Raw genomic sequence first — 12,019 nt, 5'->3', positions numbered from 1 at the left:
TTAAAAAAAAAAAAAAGAAAAATTTTTAAAAAATTTTTTTTTTTTTTTTTTTTTTTTTTTTTTTTTTTTTTTTTTTTTTTTTTTTTTTTTTTTTTTTTTTTTTTTTTTTTTTTTTTTTTACCAGAGTTACATACTGCAGCTTTAAGAGGTATGTTCATACATTTATGCAGTATGTATAAATGTACTCAATAATTGGATTAACTGATTTTCTTACTGTCTTAATTTTATTTTCTTAACTTAAATTAATTATGTTGCAGCAGGTATGACTGTAACTCTCCTTTTTAGTCTAACTCTACATTATGTTTAGGTATTATTTTTTTGAGGCTGAGTGACTCTGGGTTGGTTACACCCAACACATCTTTGTTATTTATGGGGTTTTTTTATTTTTCTCAGATAAGATGAGTCAAATTTCAAACGTTTATATATATATAATTTATTTTTTAATCAAACCCATTCTAGTAAAAATATGGGGAAAAAAACAAAACAAAAAAAAAACTAATGAAGTTCAACACAACACAATACAGACAAATTAGCAAATTAGATCATTCAAGCATTCTACCCAACGATAATCAGCTGAACTACATTATAGTAAATTTTTTTATTGATATCAGAGTGAAAATGGGTCAAACAAAACAAGATGTTAGTCTCTTATGTGCAACGTGTGTCGGTGTTTGCTACCAAAAAAGTCTCAGAATTACGTAAAAGCAAAATGAGATGAGTGTTACCTTTAGATTACAAGCCTCACGAGTCTCTTGTGGGACTTGTCCCCCTGGACATTCTCGGTTCATGCTCAACAGTTTTGTAATGTCACACAAAGGATGATAAGTGTTTCCCCAGGCTCCTAAACTTTTCTGCTCTGCTGTGTGCCGTGCTGGTTCGTCAGTGTCATTTAGGTGATTTTTCCTCTTGAGTAACTGCCTAGTTGTGGAGGTGGGTGAAGGTTGTTGTGAAACGCAGCTCTTTTGGCCAGATGCCAGAGTGTGCTGCTGGCTTTTTGGGGATGATGCTTGCTAGGCATGCAGAGTATCATCTGAATGTGTGAGTAGGTGAGCTTGCATGCGTGTGTGTGTGTGTGTGTGTGTGTGTGTGTGTGTGTGTGTGTGTGTGTGTGTGTGTGTGTGTGTGTGCGTGCGTGCGTGTGTGTGTTTGTGTGTAGTCCCCCATGGGAATCCTTGGCAGTAGGTGTGACATATAGTAATGGGAAATTATGCTGCTCAGTGCAAAACCTCTTCTGAACAGGGTCACCCATTGTCAGCTCTGCCAAGCACATAACAGAGCAACAACTCAACCTTTAATGAATGCTGTCACATTTTTGTCAGAGACGTATTTGCCATAAACTATGTATTTACATTCTGCCTCCTGAATTTTCTGACTTCAAAGAACAGCCCCCGGAGATGTGTGGGGGTACAGTTTCAGCTCATCACCGTGCATACTGATTTGTGGCTCAGTAACTGTGATAGTAATCATTTATCAAAAAGCAGTGGGTGTAATTTCTTTCACAAATGGGAAAGAAGAAAAAAAATCCTCCAGTCGAGGCTGACTAAGCATTTTCATCACCTCTTTGGTTTAAATTAAACAAACTTCAAGGTTTTACAGCTGTGTGTCACACTTTACACTTAGTTTTACTTGGTCTCCTTTACATGAGACTGACACAAGCACTTTTCCATTCATCAGAAGATATGCATGCATTAACAAGATTTAATCTGATGGAGTTGCTACATAAAAAAAAAAAAAAAAAAAAATTTTATTTCTGAAGCAGCATGTTATTTTCTCTGAGGGTGTGGAGCTATTAACTTTAGAGAGCCACAATCCTCTAGATGGGATATATATGAATTCCAATGACTTGTAAAACTACAGTGAGGCTTATATATTGGCCTGGTGAGGAAAAGAATGCATTTTTAAATCTCTCTTTTTGGCAGGTTACACTTTTTTCTAGATGCTTAAGCTTTCAAGGAACAGTGAAGTACGGCTCACTTCATTAATTTGAGCTGGCTTGTTTTGGAGCTTTGCAATTAAAATTAAATATTAGCAGTTCTCTTTTGTGTAAATACTGAATTGGAATCAGACTAAGGTGCATACTGTTGTTTTTTTTTTTTTTTCAGGTATTCTACTTGTGCTTCATGGTACTAAATAGGACTGGATTGAGACTCTTCTAGTATGATAACATTGAGTAAAATGACATACTAGTAGATGCATTTTCATTGTTTTCACTAGAGGCATCTTTGGAAAGTTTTGCATGGGGAGCCAAACTGAATGTGATGTTTTAGTATCTATACTGTTATAATTGCACTTTAAAATTTAGATCTCAATAACAGAGCCTCTTAAGGATCTTTATAGCTCTTATTTTTAAGTACCTCTGCTCCAAGTATTTCTGAATTGCTTATGGAGCAGAGTGTTATACTTTTCTCTGGTTTGCTCTTTATGGTGTAATGCAAGTATAACAAATGTGACTAAAAGTATTTTTTTAAAAAGAGCCAAAATTGTATATTTTGTACATAAAGGAAAGGTGTAGAAGCCTTCCCTCATCTAAGTGACTGCACAGCAACAGGTCAGGGAGGGGCAACACTGTGTGTTAGTATCTTGATTAAGCTGCATTGTGTTGCAGTCTAAATTCACATTTCTTGATCTTTGATCCAGGTTTGCACAAGCAGTTAACAGAGAGTATTTCTCAAACGTCTCCTGAATGAGTAGAGACAAACAGGTCAATGTGGAAACGGATTCTTCACAGGCTGAGGAGACTCATTAGTGTCATCACAATTTTATACTCCTTAACATGAGAAAAATACATCATTGAAGTTAAACATATTTTGAAAACGTACCTTCTGTAGGGTAAACCGTGGTTTTCTCAAGCTCAAGATTTTTTATTTTATTTTTACTTTGCATCTTATTAAAAGCACTTTAATAAGAATGATGAATGTGGTTTTGAAGCTTTAGCCTTTTAATTGTTTAGCATAACTTGATAGAAATACGTGGGCTATGCCTTGCACTAAGTAATCCTTCAAATGTCATATTGGTAAACATCTGAATTCCAATTATTATTACTTCATTCTTTTTAATCTAATCAAACTTCTCTCTTTCCACGCTCACACAGGATGTGCCTTTCTAACATACTGTGCCAGAGAGTCAGCACTGAAGGCCCAAAGCGCCCTCCATGAACAGAAGACGCTGCCAGGGGTAAGTACCCCCAATCTGCCCTCCGTCACAGGCTAAAACTGACAGACTACTTTTAAAGTCTACAGTCACATAAAAATCATTTCACTCTCCCAGGCTCATAAATGGCTCACAGGGACACAGTAGATATTAAGATCCACATTTAAACACAGGCGCACAGATATAAAAACAGATGGACAGACTCAATCATTTCTGTTTTCACTGCCTCTGTTTCTTGCGCATTCAAGCACAAATTAGCTTTCGCACACTATAATAGACACACATACACAGGCAAACTAAAATACTGAGTGGCCTATCTCACCTTGCAGTGTCTTATTACACTAATCACTCCGCCAGAGATATTTGATAAGCGCTCCTTCATAACAGCCCGCGCTGCCCTTCCCTTGTCCTATTGCAATATGGCTGCTGCTGACACTAATTGCCTTGAGGAATCCCGTTTCTATTATCACATATAATCAAACAGTAAGTATAAACAATCATTTTTACCATGCATATCTCCATCTGGTGTGTTTTTTTTTTTTTGTTTTAATACCTACCCTTGTTTTTCTTAGTTTTTTTTTTTTTTTTCCTTCACTTGCCTGTGGCAACAGGTAACTTTTTCAGTTAAAGTAATGGCCTCTTAAAATGACATAGGTAAAACATACCCTGTAGTAGGTTCTTAAGCCCACCCAGAAGGGGGTCCTCAATCTGGAATGAATATGAGGCTCTGCTGTCTATCTGTCCTCAATGTGTTGGAGGAGGTTACATTTCTCACATGGGGGGAATTATCAAGGCATGATTGAATTACTGCCTGAAGGAGCCTAAGAAGGAGAACTTCCTCTTGTGCCCGGACTTCTCATCAGGCACCTCTGCCTCTCCTTTCCTTTTGCTGCCAGGATAACTTCCCCGGTTGGGGCTTTAGTCACAGCCTGAGGACATCCTTCTGCGTCTCCAGGGAAGGGGAGGGGGCTGCAGTTAGGCAGAGTGAGACACGAGATAGGTAACTAACGAGGAAGACGTTATGCACATAGGCTGGTTCATAAATGTAAGCAGAGGTGGCTGAGGCATTTGTGCATGTGTTTGGCAAATTAGTTGATTTCACTTTGCTGCATGTCATAAATACTTCACTGACTGTTCGACTGACTGGTACACAGCAGAGTAGGTATCCCCGGGAGACGAAGCTTCCTGGCTCCTTACCGCCTCCCGCAGATTCATAATGAGATGATTGCCATGATGGTCCTTGCTGTGCCTGTCTTTATTGCCCTCCTGGAGGGACATTCTTGTTTGTCTTCTATCTAGAAAGAGGTTAATGGCATGTTCTGTGGGGTTTGAGTAAACATTTCCCCTGTACAGCTCGCAGCGAGGGGTCAGTCCTGCAATCTCAGGCTGAGCACAGCCCGCATACAGACGACTAATAAAGATGTTCTGTCTTTGTGTGTGGGTGTGAGTCTGAAACATGGAGAGAATGAGACACAGGAAGGAAGGGAGAGGAAAGCAGGGGGAGCTGAAGAAAGGCAGAGACAGACAAAGACTGGGAGAGGTGACACTTCTGGACAAGCCTCATTGTCACTGTCATGGCCTAATGGTTTGAGATGCTCATTCACATAATACTGCCATTTTGGCGGCTTCTCCACCCTGTGTTGCAGACATGATTGTGTAGTCCACTTGTGGCGGTGTGACTGTCAGGTAACCAAATGCACATTTTATTCCATTATGACATGTGGCATTTAAAGAAAAGTTTGACTCTCTTTCTTAAGAGGACAAATGATTCAAAAATAACAGATACTTTGCCAAAGTACTTATTTTTTTCACACAAGTGAATGTAAATTGGGGTGTCATTGTTATAGTTAAATGTGTCAGTCGCTAAGCAATGTTGGTGAGAAATTTTGTTGTGTTTTTAACTATTTGTGGGAGAGGTTAAAACGAGTGATAGTCTGCTGGACTAGAAATTTTAATCACTGAATATTTGAGTTAAAGTTCTATCCAGATCACTATGTACACTGTGATGTTTTCAAGATAAACAACCACTGCAATTCAATAATTTATTTCCACAGCATATGTGATTCTCATTTCTGTAACTTCAAAACACAAAATTGAAATGTGAAATTCTGGCTACAATTCAAAGCTGCAAAATGAAATTGCGCAGCACAGAGATAGTTTTCAGAAAATTGAGAGGACCTTTTCCAGAACACATTCCTCACAGACAGAAAACAAAACTGTATCTTTGACAACATTTGTGTAAAGCAAATACACTGGGCATAATTTTCATCAGAAAGCACAAGTCACACAGTGTTCCTTTGTTGGACGAACAACCAGAACATTTCCTTCATGAACTCAGTTTTTTCTATTTCCATTTTGGTTGCTATGCAAATTTTATTTCATCCACATTTCAAAAACACACATATGTAGTTAGACCACCAAGGTGTTGGCTAGTGCTAGGATTTCTATTATAACTTCTGCAACAGTTTTCTTTAAAGTCCTCTAATTAACTGCAGCCTAAAACCTAGTGATGAAGACGGTGTTCCCAAATTAATAAGCAGGTACATTTCTTAGAGAGAGAAACAATGAGACGGAAATTTGGTAGTGACTATAGGCATTAAGACACATTGCTGCATTTTGTATCTAATATTTTGGTTGTTACTACAATAAGATTATTTGATACTTTACTTTTTTCTAGCTATTTTCTTTATCAAAGTAATTAGTTATTCAACAACTCAAATGCTCCTGATACATTTTTCAGAGTTTTTCTTGCAAATCAGATATCTTTTCAAGGGAAGACTGCAGACATAATGTGTGCAGTCTGTCTCTGTAATGAATTTCCAACTATAATGTAACATAAGCAACAACAAACATCATACTTTGTAGAAATTAAAACATAACAGAACACAGGCTGATCAAAGAAAATGAAAACACAAAGTTGAGATATTGAGTGTTTTTCATGAATTGTGGGACCAACTATTGGCTAAAAACAAAGGATACTTCACAAACCTCCAAAATGTGATTACGCAAGGGCCATTTTTGACTGAACACACAACAAAGTCAACCCCAAGAAAAAGAACAAGATGTAATTTTTCCAATGTGAGGGAAAAGTTTTGTTTTATGTAGTCCCAAATTGAAGAGCATGGAGAGAGCAGGGAGGAGAGTCTCTTTTTTTTTGTAAATAATAGAAAAGGAGAAGTTCAAATATTGTTTGTAGTCCTAAAACTCTGAGCTATTGTTGGAAAAAGTGGCAAGTCTGAGTGCTAAAAACTGCAAGTCACGTATTTCATGGCAAACATATACATTGTATATGTAGCTGACAGAAAGGGACTCTCAAGTAAGGTGCTCTGTTGTTTATGAAGAACATTACATTGCTCACTTCTGAAAAGAAATGTATTCAGTCAGTATTTTACTTCAAGTGGTTGTAGTGGTGCTGGTGGTAGCTATATACTTACGCCACATTTCATCTGTTGCTAAAACAGACTAAAGATAGGTAATAAATTGAACTGCAGGGGTAAAACAGAAAATGATACAGTTTCAATTTTCTTACTATAAAACAAAACATTGAAAATGTGTTAAAAATCATTTTGAAGAGTGGATTATTTTGGAATGGGAAAAGACAAGAACAACAATCTTGTCTTTTCTGACAATCTGAAGAACATTATGATTACTTTCCAACAGCAAATATTTTATGTTTTTTTTTTTTTGCAAAAATGTTCTCAGTTGGAATAACTCAGAACACTTTGACTAGGCCATGCTAACCCATATAAAGCATTCCATTAACAGTCTCATTTCTCTTGCAACTTCTAGCAAGAGGGAGTGAGAAACTCTGACCAGTTTCTCACTTCCTGCTGAACAGACGAATGCCCACTGCATGGTGCTGCCACTACTTGAGGAGATTGTGTTCAGGGTGTTGATGCACACACAGAATTTCCCATGCAGTCAAAAAGTGTAACGTTTTTATCAACATTTGACTGGATTGCCCAGGCTACAGTAACATGCCTGTCAAAAGATTCTCCCATATTAGCCGTGGATCTCTCCGGCTCCAAAGCGTTGAGCTTCAGTAGTCAGGGATTATTTTCCTTTTGAGTCAAAAACCACTTGATATCATATTTTGACCTCATTGAGAGATGGTCTTACAACATTTTTAAACACTGTTTTGCACTTGAGTTGCTTGCAGGGATTCTTTGTCTGCCTGTTGTGGCTGGAGAAAGCGTTAAGTTTGTTTGATCCATTGCCCATCAGGAGCACAGTGAGCTCTTTATATCCAATGTGCATCAGATCTTTCTGCTACAGTTTGCACAGTTAATATAATTAAAGATTAAAACTCTTGCTCCCAGCACATTCTCAAACTCTCTACAACATGCTCATATTGATGGGACGGATAAGGATGTCATTTACTCAGGTACTGATTGACATGTTGAGTATTTGCATCCATACTTAGAGATCATTTGAGCAAATCATTGCCATTGCTTTATTACGAGACAATTGTGCACACATGTCAGTTGTTGATCAAAGAAAAAAAATCTGATGACCAGCTGCTTTTCTTTGATAGCCCATAAACTTTATTGCGGCGCTATTTTCTTGTTGGTAATGCCATCTGGCAATAAAGAGTGTAAGAAAGTAAAAATAATATTTGCAATTGCAGCTGCATAATGTTATTTACAACCATTTGCCAAATAGCCTCCCAACATGGCACTATTGGAGCTACAGATCTTCAAATGAATTCTCATCTCTCCTTTCAGGGCCGCGCTGCTTACTCCCTCACAGGCCAATTAGTTCTTTGTGTTTGCATGTAACAGGCATGCTAATTGGGTGCTACAGTGGCCCAAAAGCCGATTAAACATTTCTAGAAAAAAGCAAATATATTAATAAATAAAACATTCAGCCTCTCTTTGTCTCTCATTCACTTCACTGTGTTTGTCTTTCTAACCTTCCTCCAAGCTCTTCCTCTGCCTCACCATATCCCCACGGATGGCAGCGCTCGTCTTCTATTCTTGCCATTTACATAAAGGTGTCTGTTGATGGAGCCACATTCTTGGTTTCTGAGGACGAGTACTGGCAATGCCTCACCCCTGTATTGATGAAGAGGCACTTGAGTGCAGCTGTGCTAAAGATAAGCAACCAGAAACTTACAAAATCTCTTTTTCTGAAGAGTGTCTCTTCAGTCTCGAAAGGGTAACCTTGACGGCTCGAGTTTTGACCAAAGTGCTTGACAAAATGTTTTGCTTTCAAACATTTGTTTCTTTTCTGTCTCAGCTTTAAAAGCGCAGAAAATGACTTCAGTATATGCTCCCCCAAAAGTGGGACGGGGGAAGATTGTGCAATACGAGTATTATGTATCACTAAGCGCAAGCCATGGGGGCCATGGATCAGTGCATCCGTGTTGTTGACTTTCTCTCCCTTCATCACACCGCAAACATAGACTGCGTGTTTGCCTCGGTGCACATTGAAAATAAGAGACCAGCATTTTCACTTGTATTACTTCAAATCTAGACTGGCTCAGTTGGGAAGGAGAGTGACTGTAACTGAGAAAGCAAACAAACAAACAAACAAAAACCAGCAAAACAAAACAAAATTTAAGCTTTTGTGCCTTTACACAAACAGCGTTTTTCCAATAAAAAACTTTATAGTGCTTCAAAGAAGCAAGTTAGAGCTAAAACTGTTGAAAACTTTACTTGGAAGCAGAGTAAAATTATACATCTCAGACTTTCTAAATTTCAATGAGTAACGCTCAATCATTCATGTAAAAATATATAACAAACTGCACAGAGGAAGGAGTCACTTTTGTAAAAGGAAACCAAAATGTAATTTTTGTTTCTTCACCAGCTACAGGGAGTCATGTCAGAGTTGACAGAAAAATGTGTGGAGTTAAATACAGGGGACTACTGGAAGAAAAACGGTTTGAAGCCGCAAAAGGCTTGTATAAGAATGGCCCAGTCAAAGCCCAGGCCTAAATTAAATTGAGAATAACACTTGATTGATGCTCTCTAGCCAAACTAAATGAGCCTGTTTTACTAAGAATCACTGGATGAGCTTCAGTCTCTAGATATGCACTGGTGGTACAGATAAACTCTCCAAAAACCTTAGTCATTGCCATCATGAGAGAAAAGTGAAAAGGGGTCTGTGCGTTGGACGCTGCACCCCCTTCAAGGCTGCTCTGCTCTACTCATCGTCAATTACGTCTATATCATTTTCTTTCAGCCGCTCGCTTTAGAAAAGAAATTAAAAAGGGCCATTGTTTTTCTTATCCCCTGTGGGCTGAGAGCTTTCACTATGCTACCGGCTTGTGCTTGGCCATCCTGCTGATTAGAGAGTGAATGGAATCACGATTGAGGGATGCACTCAGCATTGTCTTCCATTATTTGGCTGGTGGCTCTTAATTTCATACAAAAATTAATTTTCCCACATCTGATTTGATTTCTCAGCCCTGTATAGCGTTGAGCCTGGGAGGCAAGGTGGCTGGACATCACAGAACTCCTGTCTGTTTTACTGCTGAATGTAGAGAAAGCGCAAACGCAGATGATTGTTTTAACCAGCCCATAAAGATTGCAGGCCGGGGATGCCGGACGGATGAGAAAGAGAAGTAGTGCTTTTTAAAGACTGTGGGAGGGGATGCAGACTTTTGTTGGTCAGAGAATGACAAAAACCTGGGCTATTTTTGCCTATTGATCTTGAATATCTTTTTTTCAGAGGCTTTTGGAGGGATAGTTTATTTATGAAGTAAAACTCAAGAAAAGAGAAAGAGAAAGAGAGATAAGGTACCGGAATATTTTCTTTACAATGCAGAAGAACTCGAAGGATGAGGACAGATAAAATGTCAGAAATGCTCATTAATCTTCTTTCATCATCTTGCTTTAGTGTCCCCGTAAATAAATTATTTACATTTTGCTATTTAGTGACAGAAAAGATTTTCATGGCATGTTTTTCTGACAGACCAACACAAAGCAGTTTGCAATGCAATTTAATTTTAGGTCTAGGATTTGATTGGGCAACATGAATGTGCTTTAATCAAAGCCAGTACATTGTTGTCCTGTTATACATAGCATTTTGTGTCCAGATAAAAATGTTGGATTTTGTTCTAATCTGACAAAAACATTCTTCCTAATGTTACCAAGGTTCCCAATAATTGGCTATAATATATGGATTATAGCCAATTATGAATCCGATTACTATCAGGATTCGTTCAGCAATGTTTTTTTCATGACCCTTTCATGAATGAGAGACTATAGCAGCACTAGTTGTCAACATCTATCGATGTCTGTAGTCCTTTCTGGGTTCCTTAGATATTTTAGTTTCTTCTTGGATTAATGCTCACCTTGCCCAGGTGCTCAGTTAGCTCATGTTTTGTAGCCTAAATCTGCTTTTAACTTCTCCACAACTTTATTGGTGATAGTCTGCTGTGTTCCTCAGTCTTCAATATGCTGTTTGGGCACGAATGTTTGTGCACAAACCCTTTGAGAGCTTTCACAAGAGAAGCTATATTCAGCTATTAACTACGTGGGTACTATGTAGATGTAGAAAGTTGAAATACATACGCTTATAAAACTTTTCAGATTTTAATCTGTAGAAAATTTTGAAAATAATTTTTGCTTTCCTTTCAGTTCAGAATTGCAGGATTTCTTTCTTTCTTTTTTTTTTTTTTTTGGGAAAACATTCCCCTGGAAAACATCAAAGTTTGAGCCTGCAAAAAGACAAAATGTCAAAAAGGCAATGGATGAATACTTTTGTAAGGCAGTGTAAAGAGAAAAAAAAAGTAACCTCAAGAAATAATTCTGAAAAGCAAAAGAATCTTCTTTTAATGAGTGGATTTTCTCAAAAAATGTGTTGAAGGCTGAGCAGTTCTTTCACACCCCCCACCTCTGTTCAACATGTTCACTATCTCTCCCAGTGGCTGACAGGTGGAGTCGGACTCTGCCGTGCATGCTCTCCTGCACTAATTTATCCACTTCTTTGGCTGTAATGAGGCAGAACTGGTAAATGTGGGGACAGCATTGTTAACATTGCTGCTTCACTGGGAAAGAGGAGAAGGCTGATAAATAGTGGAGAAGGATGGAAATGAGGCCCTTGTGCTGTCACACCTTCAGAAATGATGCTCTGAGACTTTTACTCGGGTTGAACTGCTGTCTCATAGTGAAGCTGCTTGCTGAAAGAAAACGACATTTCCTCAAGCAATTAGGCATCAAAGTTTTTCGCTGCATCAAAACTGGTTGTTTGGCTGCAACAGTGAGAAAGAGTAAAAACAATTAAAAAAAATGAATATTTGATTTTTCTTTTCTTCTGAAACTGATAAAAAAATAGTATAAATAGAGTTAGTTAGCTCATATTTCCCTTAGAGTAAGATGATCAAGGACAGAGAGGAGTTCTGGAGATAGTCAGAAGATGTCTCAGTCTAGTTTCACAGCATCAGAAACAAGTGTTGACAAGGCTCTGTAGTGGTAGCTCAACTGTAACCCAGCTCACTTCAGTTTTCTTCCGAATTTCTCTTCTTTTCCAATTTATTTCCTTCCTGTTTCCTTTGCAGTGGAGGAAAGAGATAAAGGGATGATGCATCCATAGATAGACTGTGAGAGCAGAAACATTCCTGCATAATTACCACTCAAGCATCAACCGGACAAACTTCTCCATCAGCGTGTCCAAAGGATTAACTGCACTTCGGTCCTCTTATCTCCCCTCATTTCATTTAAGAAAGAAAATGACCTTGCGCTTGTTTACATGCTGATTAAAGACGGGAGGGAAGGGAGGAGACAGAAAGTCAAACAGCAATCAGAGGAGTTTGTTAAGCAGAAGTATTTTTGGATGCAGGCTCTCAGTGGATACAGTGAATTAGAGCCAGACTGTGTCACGGTAAAACCCCCCCCCCCCCCCCTCCTTTAGCTATAATACAAAA

General features: G+C 38.2%; 1 protein-coding gene across 9 annotated transcripts in view; it reads left to right on the top strand.

Moving 5' to 3' along the window:
• celf6 (CUGBP Elav-like family member 6) overlaps positions 1-12,019 on the top strand; it is a 163,901-nt gene that overhangs the window by 9,889 nt on the left and 141,993 nt on the right. For all 9 annotated transcript variants that reach the window (XR_001425178.1, XM_015034159.1, XM_015034160.1 and 6 more), the window contains exon 2: positions 3,092-3,174. Coding sequence is in view for 8 of the 9 variants with exons in the window: in XM_015034159.1 (XP_014889645.1) it covers positions 3,092-3,174 (83 nt within the window). In the remaining variant the exon portion in view is untranslated. The remainder of the gene's footprint in view (positions 1-3,091; positions 3,175-12,019) is intronic.

Source organism: Poecilia latipinna, unplaced genomic scaffold (genome assembly GCF_001443285.1).
Source record: "Poecilia latipinna isolate Pla-1442-1.1 unplaced genomic scaffold, P_latipinna-1.0 Scaffold289, whole genome shotgun sequence".
NCBI classification, from domain to species: Eukaryota; Metazoa; Chordata; class Actinopteri; order Cyprinodontiformes; family Poeciliidae; genus Poecilia; species Poecilia latipinna.
Note: the sequence above shows the minus strand (reverse complement) of the source record. Positions and strands in the feature narration are given on the sequence as shown.